General features: G+C 27.4%; 2 protein-coding genes across 5 annotated transcripts; both read left to right on the forward strand.

The window, feature by feature from the left end:
* Window positions 1–1,937: 1,937 nt before the first annotated feature.
* On the forward strand, window positions 1,938–5,259 carry LOC112690754 (T-complex protein 1 subunit gamma-like). Its single transcript, XM_025564833.1, has 2 exons — window positions 1,938–2,211; window positions 3,591–5,259. The coding sequence occupies exons 1-2, from the start codon at window positions 2,118–2,120 to the stop codon at window positions 5,150–5,152; spliced, it is 1,656 nt and encodes a 551-aa protein (XP_025420618.1). The 5' UTR covers window positions 1,938–2,117; the 3' UTR covers window positions 5,153–5,259.
* Window positions 5,260–11,201: 5,942 nt separating this feature from the next.
* LOC112690757 (ATP-binding cassette sub-family G member 1-like) lies at window positions 11,202–15,750 on the forward strand. Of its 4 annotated transcripts, XR_003149246.1 has the most exons (14): window positions 11,204–11,637; window positions 11,773–11,935; window positions 11,996–12,113; window positions 12,348–12,537; window positions 12,622–12,767; window positions 12,842–13,083; window positions 13,148–13,240; window positions 13,323–13,435; window positions 13,499–13,667; window positions 14,087–14,187; window positions 14,251–14,409; window positions 14,477–14,662; window positions 14,750–15,157; window positions 15,544–15,632. XR_003149246.1 is itself a non-coding variant. In XM_025564838.1 (13 exons), the coding sequence occupies exons 2-13, from the start codon at window positions 11,851–11,853 to the stop codon at window positions 15,697–15,699; spliced, it is 1,758 nt and encodes a 585-aa protein (XP_025420623.1). In that variant the 5' UTR covers window positions 11,202–11,633; window positions 11,773–11,850; the 3' UTR covers window positions 15,700–15,750. The 4 variants fall into 4 exon arrangements, 3 of the variants coding, with proteins under 3 accessions (XP_025420623.1, XP_025420622.1, XP_025420624.1); XM_025564838.1 differs by lacking the exon at window positions 14,750–15,157 and having other exon boundaries at window positions 11,202–11,633; window positions 15,544–15,750; XM_025564837.1 differs by lacking the exon at window positions 14,750–15,157 and having other exon boundaries at window positions 11,203–11,637; window positions 15,544–15,749.
* The last annotated feature ends 1,261 nt before the right edge of the window (window positions 15,751–17,011 follow it).

Here is a 17,011-nt window from a genome sequence, read left to right on the forward strand (position 1 = left end):
GAGGAGACAAAACAAAAGTATTCAATACTCACTTATGAAAAAAAAACTGATTGCTGGGCTCGCATAATATATAATTAATATAATTACATAATATAAGTATATTGATGTATGCTTATTGTTGTGTTTGAAAATTGACTATCAATTATCGATCAATTGGATACCCACCAACCAAATTAAGAGGACAAATCGCCCCCCTCCCCCGGTCATCTGGATTTGCGTCCTGTCTATGATACGTAATATTATATAATATCATATACCTACAGGCTACTATAATATTGAAAACATATACATCATACAAGTATAGACTTTTACTACATCAAAATATATGGTATCAACTTGACAACCCAGTATCCACCTGAAACAAGATTCGATATATATTATTATTCATATAAAATAAAATGTTTCCATCACTAAGTTATATACCTTTCCTAATTTTCTAATATAAGAACATTTTTCTTTCATATTAATAATATTACTTTATTATTCTCATTTCATTTGAAATTTATAAACGAAAATAATAATAATTGATAAATTTAATAAATAATAGGTATTTATGGACCCCCCCCCCATAAATACGCCTCTGATCGCGACACAAAAAAACTTATAGTTATATACTCATAGTTATTATACTTATAGTACTGAACTTAATAATGTTGAATAAAGTATTGTTTGGGTGATTTCAAGGCTACAATGGTAGTACTTAACCAGTGCTGTAAAGTATTTGAATAAAAGTATTCAAATACTTTTTTAAATACTTTTTTATCTATTGAATACTTATTTGTATTGAATACTTATTTGTATTGAATACTTATTTGTATTGAATACTTTGTTTTTTTTTTTCGAACATTTTATTTTTATTCAAAATATTTGGTTGGAAAAATATTGCCAACTATAATCAAAGCCCGAAGGTTTATGAAAAAATGTATTTGAGTATTTACTTAAATACTTTTTAAAATAATTCTTTACAGCTCTATGTACCTAACCTATGTATAATGAATAAAAAATACGAGTTAATTAAAAATGAATATATTTTTCTAGTCACATCTATGGTAATAAATAGAAATATTTAAGTTAACCCAACCTCTGTTAAACATTATGTAGGTATATGATATATGGTAACTATATGATACTATATATGGTGTATGATCGTTTAACACTTAAACCATGCACTTTTTTTTTATTGATTTGAACTTAACAAATATATTATACTTATTAACAACAATTTTTGTTTAATATACTTATATGAGCAATGGTTTTTAATTTTTTTTACATCTCAGAATCATTTCTAAATTTACTTTCACATTCCACTTGAATGAAAATCCCTGTAAAACAGCTGTGACTTGTGAGTACATTTATTTTTAAGAAAGCAGCCATGTATAAAAGTTTTTCATATTGAAAAAAAACAGAAAATGAGACAACTTCACTACCTATAAAAAAAATTGAAAAAAACATGTGATCAAAGATCTATTCCCCATATCCCCTCGCTACTCCATTGATGTTTCTACACGATTAAATTTAATTTATGCAAAATCATTTTTTTATATTTTTATATTGTTTTTTTTTTTATGATTTTTTTTTATTATTATCCTCGTCTAAGATACTGCGTTAGATTAGTTAAATTTAATCATTTTAATTGATTGTTTTCCGATCCCTAATCTTATAAAATAGTTATCACATTTGTTTTTCAACACCTATTTCATATTTTAGTTTTAAATTTTTTTTCATTCTGTAAGTACTGTTGTTAATTACCCAATTTTAAATGGGTATAATTTGCGATTTGCTAGTTATAATTTAAACGAGAATACTTTTAAACACTGACAAGTGGCGGGAATAGTTGAAAATTATAATTAAATGCTGTGAAAAGCCATTGCCCACACTGTATAGTTCGTACATCGGTCAGCGGTGAATCAAGATAAATTGACAAAACCATTGATATGGATAAGAAGCACATGCCGTTGTCTTACAAATTTACTTTTGTCATTACAAGTAAAATAAACCCTTCGTTTTTTACTAGTTTACTGTGTTAATAACGATTTGATTATAATATATATTTTCTATACCGATCCTAAAGCCAAGTTCAATCATTTTAAGTATTTTTTTATTATTATTTTACAAAAATGATGTCACAGAGTGGTGCTCCGATTCTGGTGTTAAACACCAACACCAAAAGGAAGTTTGGACATAAAGTCCAGCTAGAAAATATCGCTGCAGGTAATAGATTGTATACTTCTCAATGTTAAAATATCAAATTCACACTTTCATGTTATCTAATAGTTCTGTTAAGTATGTATTTACTACAGTTCTTCAGTGAGTTTTTATTAACTGTATTTTATAATTTATTAGTCATTTAGAAAATGTCAAAATTATTATTTTTATGTTGATACATTGATAACACTTAATGCAATGTGAGAGTAATACTTGTAGTCACATACATATGTAACATTAATGAAAATTAATCCATCTATCACTCTCTTAAAAAATTGAAAAAATTATTTATTGTTCTCTTTAAAATTATAATTATTTTTGCGATAGTAATTTTATACAACAATTATTATTGCTTTACATTTAATTTAGATTCAAGATTCAAATTTTTTTCTTCAGTTTATGTATAAATTATTTTTTATTGTTATTTGTTGATTTTAGAAATGTCTATATTATAAAGGATATTTTCCTTGTACTTTAAAGTATAATTTCCTCCAATAACTTAGAATGGTTTAAAAAAAAAATAATCAAAATAGGTACTTCTAAAACCCCGCCTAAGTTTTATATTATCATCTTTCAAGTGATACTACTAAGTAATAAATCTTTTTTAAATTTGCCACCATCGTGGATAACAAAATTTATCACAAATTATGTTAGTACGTTTGTACTACTAATGTAGCTCTTCTATAATTTACTGTTGTGGACTTAATGATTGCTTTACTTGTTTTCTTATGTATTTCTACGGATTAGCCCTAACCTTAATACACTCTATCTACATGTAACAAGAATGGAGCCATTCGTATAAATACTGGTTGGAAACAAGTAAAGCTATCATTATGTTTACAACAGAAAACACTTATTACTTATACTCCGGAAATGTAACCTGCAATAGATCCAACACATCAGTATGCTTTTTAAAAAAAAGGATAAATCTGAAAAGGAAAATATTAGGTTCTATATTAATCAATGATATCAATTTTAATCTATTAACTTACCTTGTTAGCTTAAATTAAACTCTCCATTATTATTTTAAGTTATATATTTAAGCTATCATAGCTTAATTTTATATGACATATGTACACCTACTTCAATCCCTTCTAAATCATTTAAAAAATATACAAGTAAGTATAAAAATTATTAAGAAGTTATTTAATTAAACTTTACCAATATAACAATTATTCTTATGTTGTAATTTATATTTTATATTAAGTTACATACCTAAAGGTATTATTATATAAGTTTGACATTAAGTAATAAATTATCTATTATTTCGAAAAATATTGAAGTATAGTGAAGTTATAAAACTTTTATTTTAGAATGTTGGTTTTCTTAATCTGTTTTAAATGCCATATTGAATATTTATAAAAATTGTTCTATTTTTATTTTAGGTAAAGCTATTGCTGATGTAGTACGTACATGTATTGGACCTAGAGCTATGCTTAAAATGTTAATGGACCCAATGGGTGGTATTGTGATGACAAATGATGGTAATGCTATTCTACGAGAAATTACAGTTCAACATCCTGCCGCTAAATCATTTATTGAAATTGCTCGCACTCAAGACGAAGAAGTAGGTGATGGTACAACATCAGTTGTAGTACTCGCTGGTGAAATACTTGGAATCGCAGAACAATTTTTAGAGCAAAAAATTCATCCCACTGTTATAATTAGAGCGTATCGTCAAGCTTTAGAGGACATGTTGAACATTTTAGATAAAGATTTTAGCACTCCATTATCCTTGGATGATGAGCCTAAACTAATTGAAGTGATAAAATCCTGTGTTGGGACAAAGTTTATTGGACGCTGGTCAGATTTGGCATGTAGTATTGCCTTGAATGCTGTTAAAACTGTTAGTATTCGAGATGAAGGTCGTACAGAAATTGATATTAAACGGTATGCCAAAGTTGAAAAGGTTCCTGGTGGTGCGATTGAAGATTCTCAGGTGTTAAATGGTATCATGTTGAACAAAGATGTTACTCATCCAAAAATGAGAAGATTGATAAAAAATCCTAGAATTATTCTTTTGGACTGTTCTTTGGAGTTCAAAAAAGGAGAAAGTCAAACAGAAGTTGAAATTGTCAAGGAAACTGATTTTACTAGGTTATTACAGATTGAAGAAGAATATATTCAGCAAATATGTTCTGATATTATTGCATTAAAACCAGACTTGGTTTGTACTGAAAAAGGAGTTTCTGATTTGGCACAGCATTTCTTATTAAAAGCCAATATATCTGTATTGAGACGTTTAAGAAAATCTGACAATAATCGTGTTGCAAGAGCTTGCAATGCCACTATTGTCACACGTACAGATGAATTACGTGAAAGTCATGTTGGTACTGGTGCTGGATTGTTTGAAATTAAAAAAATTGGTGATGAATATTTCACTTTCATTACTGAATGTGCTAATCCAAAGGCTTGCACTATTTTGCTTAGGGGACCAAGCAAGGACATATTGAATGAAGTTGAACGTAATTTACAAGATGCTTTACATGTAGCTAAAAACATTATGTTGAACCCTAAATTGGTATCAGGCGGTGGTTCTATTGAAATGGCTATATCACAGGCTTTAGTTAAGAAAAGTTCTGAAATAGCTGGCGTTACTCAATGGCCATACAAAGCTGTAGCTCAAGCATTAGAAGTTATTCCACGTACACTTTTGCAAAATTGTGGTGTCAGTACTATTAGAACAATGACATCTTTAAGAGCCAAACATGCAGTAAGTGGTAATGAAACTTGGGGAATTAATGGTGAGACTGGTGAAATAGCCAATATGAAGGATCTTAAAGTATGGGAACCAATTGTAGTCAAGTCCCAAGTATATAAAACTGCTATTGAAACGGCTATACTATTAGTACGTATTGATGATATTGTGTCTGGTACCAAGAAGAAGGGTGATGAAGGACAGCCAAAAGCAACAGCACAACCTACTGAAGAGTCTATGAAAGAATAGTTTTATATTTATTCAACTTTTTTCACAAATTCCTAAAATCTAATCTATGTAAACACTATTAATATTATTACTAATCTTATGTCAAATTATTCGACGTATTATTATTATATTAACAAAGTTTGCAATTAATTTTCTTTTATTATTATTTGAATAAAATTAATTTTTTACTATTTTGTGGTATTATTATTTGTAATTGTTTTCTTTTAAAATTAATTGGTTAATTCTATTGGCAGTTGTCTAAAGTATTAGTAAGTAACTCTTAAACTCATAATAAAACTTGAGATCAACATTTTAAATTTCTGATGGTACAAAATTAATAAAATACATGATTTATTAAATTAAAAGAAATGGTGATAGACCATGAAGAATGGAGAAGATTAGTTGTATACCAACCTATAACCTATATGTTCCCTGTGTATGGGTTGAAAAAAAAAACAAAAAGATTTACTATAGAATAACATATTAAATACTTAACTATTCCAAATAACAAATTGGTGTATCTTAGTTAAATCTTTGGTAACTGTAAACTGAATTATTAGACTAGTCAACATCAACAGTGAAATAAAATAAAATACTTTTGTTGAAATTTAAACTATACTGTTTGATAATTTTGTTCGCTATGATATTCTTATTGTGGTGAATATTAGTTGTTATATTAAACTGCATAAATTAACCACCTCTTTGAGAAACAATGTACAGTAGAACCTCGATTATCCAAACTAATTGCGACCATGCAGGGTTTGGATAATAGAAATTAAAAAAATATATTATTTAAATAAATATAAAATTATTATTACATATAATTGACTTATTATACTTATTATTACTTATTACATATTATGTTATTATTACGAATATTAGAATATTATTAAATATTATAATGTCTTATTATTCTCAGACCCGTATTTAGGGGGAGCACAGGTAGGCACATGCCCGGGGGGCGGCAAAATATTTTAGAAAAAGTAATTTTAAAACTGATATACCTAATGAGAAAAAAAATAGTATGTTATATTATGTTATATATATAATTTGTAAATTAAAGAAAAAAATTGTATTTTTATTATAATATAATTTATTAGTTCAAAAAAGTATTAAACGATTTTCATTTATAAATTATATTTTAATATTATAGAATCTCGATTATGGACGAAATAATAAGTGTTATATTATTATTATTTATTTTGGGGGGAGGGCATAACTTATATGCCCAAGGGCGCCAAATTTTAAATACGGGCCTGATTATTCTTTGACAAATTGATCATTTTTTGATAGACGAATTGCTGCTACGCACTTTTGCGCAACTAAATTTCGCAAACGTTTTAATAGAAGTGATTGTGCTGGTCAACATTCATCCTATGTATCTAAATACAAGACCCGTCTCAAATGCAGCAAATGCCTCGGTAGGTGATAGTCCGTGTGTATTCTTAATTTCGTCGCGAATGCTGTCGTCACTTTCTTCGTTCTCACCTTGAATTTTCAAATAAGAAGCGGTTAACAATTTCAAACGATATATTACGCATTAACGTTCGGATACATGAATTGAAACGAAATAACGTTCGCATAATCAAGGTTCTACTTTATACCAATAAAAAGTAATTTGATGAAAACAATATAAAAAACTATGGATCAAATGGGTTGAACTCGGCAAGATACACCATTTAGAAGAAAATAAATGACATATTGGCCAAAGAGAGTGCACGTAGAGCTTTTGAACTTGCATCGTTTCTACTAGGGATGGGCAAAAAACATGTTTTGGATCGATATATCGATGTTTCAACATCGACGATTTTTTTTTATTAACTGATTAAACATCAATGTTTATGTTCGAACTTAAATATTGATGTTTATGTTCGAAAAATTTGAATTTTTTTTTGTAATATTTTAGTATGTAGTATACAATACACAAATTGTTATACAGTTATAATCAGAGCTCGTAAGTTCATGCACTAACATTTGATCAAATATGCATTAAAAATCCTTAACTATGCACGAAAAAAAACGTATAAGGATTTTTTAAAATAATCAGAATTATCCATTTATATTTTTTCTTTGGTTACATTTTATTAAAATTATAATTAATGAACACACGTTGCGATTAAAATAGATTACAATGGACACGTTAATAAGAGGAGAGTGGTAGTGGTGCACAATAACATTGTTTCGTGGTATTGCTTTTAACTTATAAAATTTAATGTCATTAAAAAATAAAAATATTGATAAAATACTAAGATGTTATAAACAAATTCGAAAAAGTAAATAAGTAAATAAAATAGTACACTTTAGAGATGATAAGGTGTGCAGCAGAAGGCAGCTCTAGAGGGTAAAAATAATTTTTTGATGTTTTTTTAAGCACATATTTATATCCATGTTTACATGGATGGTTTTTCACCAATATTTTAAAAATCTATGTATCGATGTTCAAACAATTTTGCCCATCCCTAGTTCTACAATACACGATTCTCCGTGGTATAAATGCGCGGCTAAATTACTATAATTCCATGCAAGAGTTACATTTATTTATTAATACGCGTAGTCAGCACCAAATACACCTATAAAGTATTATTATTAAAATTTTATTTTTATTTTTAATTTATGATAGGATTCAAAGGATTTCAACTAAATTGTTCTGTGTTGAATAAAAATTAATCAATAAATTGATATTCGTGCTATGTTAAACATTTTATATTTATGTAGCTATTACCTAACAATAAAGTAGGGAGAATCGTTCTTCGGAAATAAATTATCAACCGGCTTATTGTCTATATGCAGTAATTATAACTATAACATATATATACACAAATATTTCACTTCTTATTTTATCATTGTACACTTCTCATTTGTAACGACCAGATTTATGCGAGGATCATTCTGACTACATTTATACTCTTAAGTATGTATGATAAGTTTTTAATATTTTCTGTTTTTTAATAATCATTATTCATTACTTCTATATTAGTACTTTTAATATTAGTAGTAAGTAGTAGGTAGTATGTATCACACATTTTAATTAGCCGTATAATAATTTAAAATATGTTTATCATAAAATCGTAGTTATTACATATTATATTCAGTGACGTGGCAAGCATATTTCAATACATAACTTATGTAATAACATGTATCTAAACAATGACTCACCCCCTATTTTACCACATAATATATATATATATATGTAACTTATTAACTATACATTTATCCACTCAAATTTAGTTGTTAAATTTAAGTATAAAATAGTTAAAAATATTAATTAACTCTATTGACTTATAAAACATTATTGCATACAACATAAATCTTGCTAATTAGCTAATTAATTTAATTATTTACATAAAATATATTCATAAATACACGAGGCAAGAGATACCCTTCTCTTTATTAGACTTCTACGGCTAAGCACTTACATTAGGCAAACGTAGTTCACCAGACCCATTGGCGTACGCCAACCGCAGATATTAGGAGATAACTACATACTTTTAGGCCCTATCTTAACAAAACGTTTAGGTATATTTAATAAATTATATTGTATAAAATTTATATTTTTTTAACTTTGTGTTACAATGTATAAATAATTAAGTAAATATAATTTAATTTTTTTTAAATATTGAGATATATTATTCAACATGAATATATTTTACTTGAATATCGTATATTTTTATCAGATAGCTTAAATTATTTATTAATTGCACTTTTGTAGCCAATTGTAGCTGTTATATTACCTATCATAAGTTTTTGCACGAAAATTTAGAAAATGATAAATAGTTTTATTTTTTCTATTACGAAAGATCATTTATTTTTTATTAAATATTTTTAAATAAATTACTTTTAATTTGAGTATCATCAATTGAAATACGGACGTTTTATACTTAAACTTAAATTGTAGAGTCCCATGTACAACATTTTGGGAACGTGTGGAGGACACACTCAGCTCTCTCCGTGCACAATCTTATAACCACGTCAATGAATATAGCTATCTTGACTGGGACAGAATGCATTGGCTTTTAGGGCCCATGTTTAAATTTTTAAATTTCTATTTATTTTTCGAGTTAATAAATTAAAAAACTGAAGGAAATACAAAAAAGTACCTGTTGTTATCATATTATATATATATTTATAAATTATAACTACAGCTAACTTCATCTAAAATAAAATATTATACAAATATCAAATAGGAGCAGCTTCTATCAAAATACAATGATAAATATTTTTATAGGAAAATAACTCAATGATTATTGAACATTCTACAAGTGCATTTTTTTTATTCAAGAAAAATTTTTAATGATATTTTATTATTATTATTTTTAAATTATAATTAAAATTTAAAAACCAGATTTATTTTTATTACTTTGCTTTTTATATATTTATAATTTTATAAAATTTCGTGCAAATGAATATTTTGTGTACAAAAATAAAATATACATAAATGCATATTTAGTATTTTTTAGGGCATGAACTTGCGAATCCGGGTCATAACATTTCGCTTTTTAGTTAGTTATATTTATCCATTTGTATAATTAATTTAATAAATGTATTTATATTGTAAATTGAAAATAACTTTATGTATTGTTAGTTGTAAAATAAAGGTTTTTAAAAACTTTGTGATTATTACGTTAAATTCTAATTATTTTATAATGTTCATCTATATACATGACCTATGTAATAGTATATGTAGGAAGACTTATTTTTTTTTAAGTTTTATCAGAAGAAAAGGATAACTCATATTAAATACTTAAATATGTGACATCCAGAATAAACGTATGACTCTTTATTAGACAGTTGCAACATTGAGCGTTGCAATTTTTATCATAAAGTGCAAATTGTTCACTTTGCGCTCGGGGCGTAAGTATCTTTTGCCTCCACTTCGGCCTTGAGTTCAAGAATACATAGTTTTCAATTCGTTATGTCGTCTATTCATAAAATAAACTAAATTTAAACGTGTCCAAGACAGGTAACCGTATAACCAGCAGGTGTACAGACATTTGATTTTTCCGGTTTCAAATGTCCATACGAAAACATAGACTTTAAACTAGACAAATTGGAAAAATATCTATGAAAATCATTTAATCGAAATGGACTAACGATATTGAATAATTTTTGTTCTTATTATCCATCGGTATCTCGAAATGCTCAAGCCTTCGGTTAAGTCCATGCGGTTCCATCTCGAAAGTTTAATTTTGGTCTAGGTTAGTGGTACCATTGATTATAGAATAGATTTTATTCTATTCTATAATCAATGGTGGTACCCATAGAGTAATACTCTATGGTGGTACCAAAACCAAAATATTCAGGTAATGCATGTACTGATAAAACCAGATGACACCTGACTAGGGGCCAATTGGCCTATCGGGAAATCGGGAATCTTCCCGATGGGTCGGTCCTTATTTGGGCCACTCTATATTATTATATAATTCCCAAAAAAAAGTTTTACTTTGTAAAATAAATAAAAATCATTAAAAAAATAAATATATATTTAAAGATGCGTTAAGATCAAACTTCAAGTTCAAGTTAGAACTGATTAATCATGTAACTTACCCAAAACTATTATAGCTATAATTATATTAAAGTTATTGTAGATTTTACTAATTTAGGGATGAAACTAAACAAATTTTGAAATTGATGTAAAATAAAGCATTTTTTTTAGGTGGGAGAGGGGTAAAATAGTTTAATTTGCGGTTCATGGGCCGGTTTGTTTCATATTTCCTGGGCCGAAAATAATTGCCAATCCGCTCCTGGACCTGGCCATCAACCCACGATTGAGAGTCTAATAATATTTCATGACAGTACCACAGTGCAGTGCCGTAAACACCGAGTGTGCAGAGTATGCATTGCAAACAGGCCCCGGGGTCACATACTATATTATTGAGGCCTAAAAGGTCAAATGCACAAAAATATACTCGTATTATGAATGGGGCAAAAAAGATTTTTATTTACATGCAGGCATAGAGTAGGTAGTTTAATTGGGGCAGTGACCACTGATTGTTTCTTGTAATCTGGGACAGTATGCTCACTCATTTCATTGTTATCTTGATTCTCGAATCGTGATACACACGAATCAGCTGCGGTTGTTGTTGTGATAATCTTACACAGAAACGCGGATAACATTATCCAAATTTTACGGTATCTGACCATCGGTCAGTGTATACTGTAAACTGTGCGTTACATAATGCTTCTTCCACCATTACATTAAAGACTCTGTGCATTACATATTTACGTACACAATTCAAATGCAAGTCCTACCTGTTGAATAATCGTGTTTATTTATGCTGTAATTAACTTAATTGTTTTGCTGACGGATCGACAGCATAGCGGTGGCTTCGATCAATTAGCTTACGTTGACTGACTTTGGCGTGTGTGGTTTTGATTGGGTCTCCGAAGCGTTGCGTTATTATGCGCAGACGAAAATCGTTTTGATATTTAATAATTACATTGATTGGTCTTTTCGAATGTGCACGTTTTCAAGGGCATCCCGTGTTATGACCATTATGGTGGGGTAGGTAAGTTCATGCTCATAATAAATGTCTTGCGGTTCTTGCAGTTGTTCAAACACTATTAAAATACCAAGCATTTGAAAGCCTTACATTATTGTATTTTAATGATGTTATTTATTTGTTGTTCACATCTGCCTGAAGCATAATTGAGGTCTAGCACTCAGTCCTCATGCAAACAGTCTGTACTAAGACCCGTAAAATCTTTATAAATCCGTAGAGATGGAAGGTATCAATGTGGAGTTTACAAACATATCTTCAAACGTGAATATTTGGGATTCTAGGGCGATGAAGACCTTTAGGCCTGGTGAGTACCTATCTATGCCTAGCCTGGCTAATTTGGTGTAAAAATTTATATTGGTTTCAGAGAAAAAAACCATTTTAAACAATGTCAGTGGTTTGTTCCGCAGAAACCAAGTGGGGGCCATAGTAGGATGTTCAGGTTCTGGAAAATCAACCCTTATGAACATTTTATCGGGTTATATGTGAGTGATTTAATTATATTTTTTAGAAATTATTTTTAAACAGAATACTTATATTTTCATTGTTACTTCAAATGCATTAAAAGTTGAAATTTATGTATTGATGTTTATGTAAATGATGATTACTCATCCTTTAATTGCTTTTGGAATTTATAGTTATTGTTATGTTCTGAGTATTCATTTTTAGATATATGAAATAGTACCATATTTTAGTTTATGATATTTTCAACTATCTAGGTCAAGTGGTTACCAGGGAACTGTAACTTTAAATGGAGCACAGCGAGATTTGCTATCATTTAGGAATATTTCTAGCTATATCATGCAAGAAGATCATTTACAATTGTATTTGACTGTTCAAGAATCCATGGAAATAGCTATGAAACTTAAACATTCAACCATTAAGTTAGATATTCAAAATAAAATCTCTGTGAGCTAACAATAATTACTAACACATAATCAATTTAATTCATAGTTGTTTATACTGAAAATATAAAGTTTGCATTTTTTTCAGATTAACAATTTATTACATAATTTACTTTTACATGAAAAACGAGATACTTTAGTTTATAATTTATCTGGTGGTGAATGTCGACGATTGACCATGGCTTTAGAATTAGTTCGCAGCCCAAAAGTTATGTTTTTTGATGAACCTACCACGTAATATACTTATCTACTTCAAATTAAATCTATAGTTGTATTAATTGATTTAATATTTATTTTTATTTGAGCAGAGGTCTAGATATTGTGTCTGCAAACAATGTTGTTAAAATTATGCGAAAATTGGCAGACTCTGGAAAAACCATAATATGCACTATTCATCAAGCTTCAGCTTATCACTTGACTACTTTTGACACTGTTTATGTTCTTACTCCTTCTGGTCAATGTATGTACAATGGAGAATCATCGCAAATAGTTGACTATTTTTCACATCTTGGATTTCAATGTCCAATTTATCACAATCCTGCTGATTTTGGTTTGTAAAGCTGTGCTTAAATGAAATACGAAAATAATTAAATTTATTGGTTTGGTGTATCCAGTGATTGAATTAAGTTTGGGTGAATATGGAAATTCTATAGATACTCTGATTAAGCTTGTTATTGATCAAAACCTGATTAGTAAAGACATAACTGGTAATAACTTCATGATTAATTTAATTCACTTTAATTATATTGTTGCATATCAAAAGCAATAATTATATTGCATTTTTTTTAGATAAGAGTATTAACAATGTACCTATAATATATAGTCGAGAATATTCATCAAAATATTTTTCTGAACTTTGGATACTTATGCATAGAACTTTGCTCACTACTTTTAGGGATCATGTAAGTAAATTATATCTAATATCTTCAAAATGAGTTTATTTTTTCAATGATTTGTTTTTTAAGTTTCTAGTCAAGGTAAGACTTTTTGTTCATTTCTTGCTGGGTAGCATGTTTGGAATTGTTTACATTGGACTTGGGAAAAGCGCTATGCATGTTCGAGATAATGCAGTGTTACTATTTTTCTGTGTGATGTTTATGACATATGTTGCTGCATTTACCATGTCTATAAAATGTTTGTATAAATACAAAAAATATTAAAAATTATATGTTTGAAACAATTTAGTGAAGTATAGTTAGTATTTATAATTGGAATTTGATAACAATCATTTTTAGATGTTATATATTTCTTGCTAAATATTTATTCTCATTACTATACACAAATGTAAATCTTCTTGGGCAAACTATTAGTTTTTACATTTGATCCATGCAATAAAATATACTTACATTTATTAAAATAAATTGTATTAACTTTGAATTTTTTTTAAAGTTTTGAATACTAAAATTCAAAATAGGTAATCTTACTTATTTTAAATATTTCTATTATTTACCATTTAACCAGTTTTTTAGGGATTTTTAAACAAGTTTTGATAGTTCATTTATTTTATTAGTTTATCTATATGACTTATTAATTTTATAATATAAATTCTTTAGTTCCATTGGAATTATCGGTAATGCGAAAAGAGTATTTCAACCGATGGTATTCATTAAGTTTATACTACATATCTGTGACACTTGTAGATCTACCAGTTCAAGTAAATAAAAAATAGTATTAAACAATAATTTTATTCTTATTAATAACTTAACATTTATTACAGATATTCTGTACGTTCCTATTTTGTTCACTGATATACTTGTTATCTGGCCAGCCTTTTGAACTCTTTAGAATCTCAATGTTTCTATTGATATTCATTGTGACTGGACTTATGTCACAAGCAATTGGAATGTTAGTCAGTACTTTGTGTAAGAGTTTTGTTGTAAGTTTTAAGAAAATCCTCACTTGATAAATTGTAATAAATATTTAAAATACATATTTTGATCTAGATCAACACAGTTATAGTTGCTTTGATATTAATGTTTTGGACTACTTATGCTGGTGGTATGATAAGAATATCAGATACGCCTAAAATATATCGGTGGTTATATGATATTTCATTTATGAAACATTCTGTGCAAGGTGTACTACATTCAATATATGGTTTTGATCGCACTGTGTTGCCTTGTCCGGTTGTAAGTAGTGTATTATATTTTTATTACAATTAGTTGCCTGATAAAAATTCATTTGAAGTATATGTTTAATAAAAAATATAAATATAGGTTAGAAGTTTGGGGGAAAGAAGTAAGAACTTAAACGCATAAGTATTGATTTTAATTTCATATTAGACATCACATCATATGATGATGTGAGACATGGGTAATAAATGATACTGAAAAAAATCTAGAAGTTTTTGAGCTGTGATGCTGGAAATATATGGAAAGGCTAAACTGGATAGAATGGAAAATAAATTAAATACTTAGATTGTGGAATTTTCTTCCACATACATTCATAGATACAATTAGAGTAAAACATTGGAAATTAGTTAATCATTGCCCTAATATACTCAAAAGAACTATTTAATATAGTATTAGAGGATATGATAGAAGATAAAAAAACAGCTGGATGAACTTGGAACTCTTATGTAGGACAAATTAAATGTGATGACCTTTAAGGAGCTTAAAGAAAAGGTAAGCAGTTGATCAGAATGGAGAATTGAAGTTGTAAACCAATCTGTAGATTAAAAAAAAAATGTAGACAAAATCAAAACTATTGGTATTAAAAAATTGAATAGCTCAGTTAGCTTTTAAGTCCCAGCACTTTCTATGTATATTTCTTGTATTCTGTATATCGGTATAATAATATAAAAATATTGGAATATGAAACTTTCACTTTCATTGCTTTAATTTGTATTTCATATGTTTCTTCTAAATTACATTATATTTTATATTTATTATTATGTGTACATTTATTTAGAAATTAAACCATAAACCATTTTGAATATTAAGATTAATAATATGAAGAACTTATTTTTTACTGAATGTATTAATATTTTTTTTTATTTATTTACTTATAGATGTTTTGTCAGTATGGTTCACCGAAAGTAATGCTTAAAACTATTGATATGTACGAAAATTTGTATTGGATAAATGTCAGCTTTATCACTATAGTATATATTGTATTAAAAATATGTGCTTTTATCGCTTTAAAGTATAAGTTATCCGTAGTTTAAATTTATCAAAAAAATAATGATATCACAATTTATTTTCAATAGATTACAAAATAATAGAAATTCATTTAGTAGAATTCTGTCTATTATAATTATTGCATTAAACATTTTTTCAATATTTTATCTAATTATTTTATCTTATTGAGCTTGGAGTATAAAATAAGTTGAAATCAAAAAGAATAAAAAGGAAAATACTTTTATAGATAAAAATACATTTACAAGCTGTATAGATCCAAAAATATGTGGTTTAAGGTTTTATTTATTGTACAGTATTTATTGTTGTTTAATTTATTATAATTTTTACTTAATGAATATAAATTTAATATGACTTTTCAAAAGTATTATTTTTAATTTTTATGATGTACATTAAAACTAATAATTTTAAGTCTAAATGAAATTCATGTCTAGAAATTGGCTGTAATCTCTTAAGTATTATGCTACTGTAGATATAGTTAATTGTATTATTATTTATTATTTACTTACTTTAATTTAATATTTGTACTTGAAATATGGTTTGTTAAAATTGATTCCGTCCTCTTAGATTAGCTGTTGTTATAATACTACTTTGTAAGCATAAAACATGTGTTTTATTAAATAAAATAATTACTAATATAAATTGAAATTATTTTTCATTTTCTAGGTTTGTGTAATTTTTCATTTAAATGTAAGGTTCAGAATTTCTTAAATAATAGTTTAACACGGTGGTTGTCAACCTTTTTGGTTCCATGGCTCTTTTGATTTTGAAATAAAATATACAGCTCCCATTCATTTAATATAAACAAATTTACATTATTTAATCATTTTAATGTAACTTTATTTAACGATAAAGATGTAATTATTAATAATAGGAAACATTTGTTTTAAGATTAATTTTTTTTACAGTTAAAAAATGAATACAATAATAATTTTAATATTTAATGGGATGGTTGTGCTTGTTTTTATTGGATAATATTATAAAATAGTGGCGTAAATAATTGAAGGCGTGATTCTCATTACCTTTTCGGTATTCAGTCTTGCTCTATATTTAGTTTTAATAACTGCTAAGGCCGAAAAACCCGTTTCACATAAGTATGAAGAAGCTATTGGAATCAAAGTCCTGATAGCTTTATTGGCTACGATTGGACACTGCTTCTTCATAGCTATCCAAAATTCTGATAAAGATGATGCAAATTTGGATTTTGTCACTGTATCTAGGGATGAGTCTATCATTTGATCTTGTCCAGAAATTTTCTGGTGGTAGATCAGTAATAAAAGGATCTTTAATCCAATTTTGTTGTTAATCATTCTCGAGAAAATAATTTTAGAAATGAACAAT

The sequence above is a fragment of the Sipha flava genome, unplaced genomic scaffold, assembly GCF_003268045.1.
Source record: "Sipha flava isolate LNK unplaced genomic scaffold, YSA_version1 51_pilon_pilon, whole genome shotgun sequence".
Lineage (NCBI taxonomy): Eukaryota > Metazoa > Arthropoda > Insecta > Hemiptera > Aphididae > Sipha > Sipha flava.